Source organism: Mesitornis unicolor, unplaced genomic scaffold (assembly GCF_000695765.1).
Source record: "Mesitornis unicolor isolate BGI_N332 unplaced genomic scaffold, ASM69576v1 Scaffold49996, whole genome shotgun sequence".
Taxonomy (NCBI): Eukaryota; Metazoa; Chordata; class Aves; order Mesitornithiformes; family Mesitornithidae; genus Mesitornis; species Mesitornis unicolor.
The window spans coordinates 1-711 of record NW_010191278.1 but is presented as its reverse complement, the minus strand read 5'-3'; the positions used below and the strand labels follow the sequence as shown (position 1 = coordinate 711).

The 711-nt window shown below is 61.7% G+C and overlaps 1 protein-coding gene across 1 annotated transcript; it reads right to left on the bottom strand.

Annotated features, from left to right (window-relative positions):
- Nucleotides 1-600, bottom strand: LOC104542399 (thrombomodulin-like). The gene has a single exon (XM_010186687.1). It carries the CDS (start codon nt 598-600, stop codon nt 1-3), a length of 600 nt encoding a protein of 199 aa, XP_010184989.1.
- Nucleotides 601-711: the final 111 nt, after the last annotated feature.

Here is a 711-nt window from a genome sequence, read left to right as displayed (position 1 = left end):
CTACAATTTCTGACTGGAGGCAGGACACGTTGAGGCAACGGGCTGAAGTCCCATCTCCTTTTCGTGGGGGCTGCTGCACTTGTAATCTATGGTGGCGGGAGGTCTGCAGCGCTTCTTCACCAGGTGGTAGACCAGGGCCAACACAGCCAGGGCCGCGGAGAGGACACCCACAGCCATGCCCACCAGCACGCCAGGGTGGAGGTGGTCCGCCTTTGGTGGAGTCTGGCTGGGGACAGGCGTCTGGGGTCCGGGACCGAAATCCCCCGAGAACGCTCCCTCCCCATCCTTCTCCAGGATTTCGACACAGTGGTTCTGGTCAAGGAGCTGGTAGCCGTCATGGCAGTGGCACTCATAGCCGCCAGGGTGGTTGGTGCAGTTGTGTTCGCAGAAGTTCATGTCGCACTCATCGATGTCCACGCAGACCTGCTTGCCGTCAGCTTCGTGGTCCAGCAAGAAACCTTCGGGGCACTCACAGGACAGGGTGCGCGGGTCGCATGCAGCCGGGCACTGGCTGCGGTTGCAGTGGAGCAGGCAATGGGTGGGCTTCTGGGGGTCAACAGCATAGCCAGGGAAGCAGCTGCAGCGGTACCTGTCGGGCATGTTCTCACATAGGTGCTCACAGGGTGCTTCATAGCAGTGGGAGACGCGCCGGCAGTGTCCCTCCAGCATCTCATAGCCTCGGTGGCAGCGGCACTCAAAGCCACCCTCGGT

Bases quoted from the DNA above. Each gene is read 5' to 3' on its own strand.
- LOC104542399 (XM_010186687.1), bottom strand. From the start codon at position 600: ATGCCCGACAGGTACCGCTGCAGCTGCTTCCCTGGCTATGCTGTTGAC.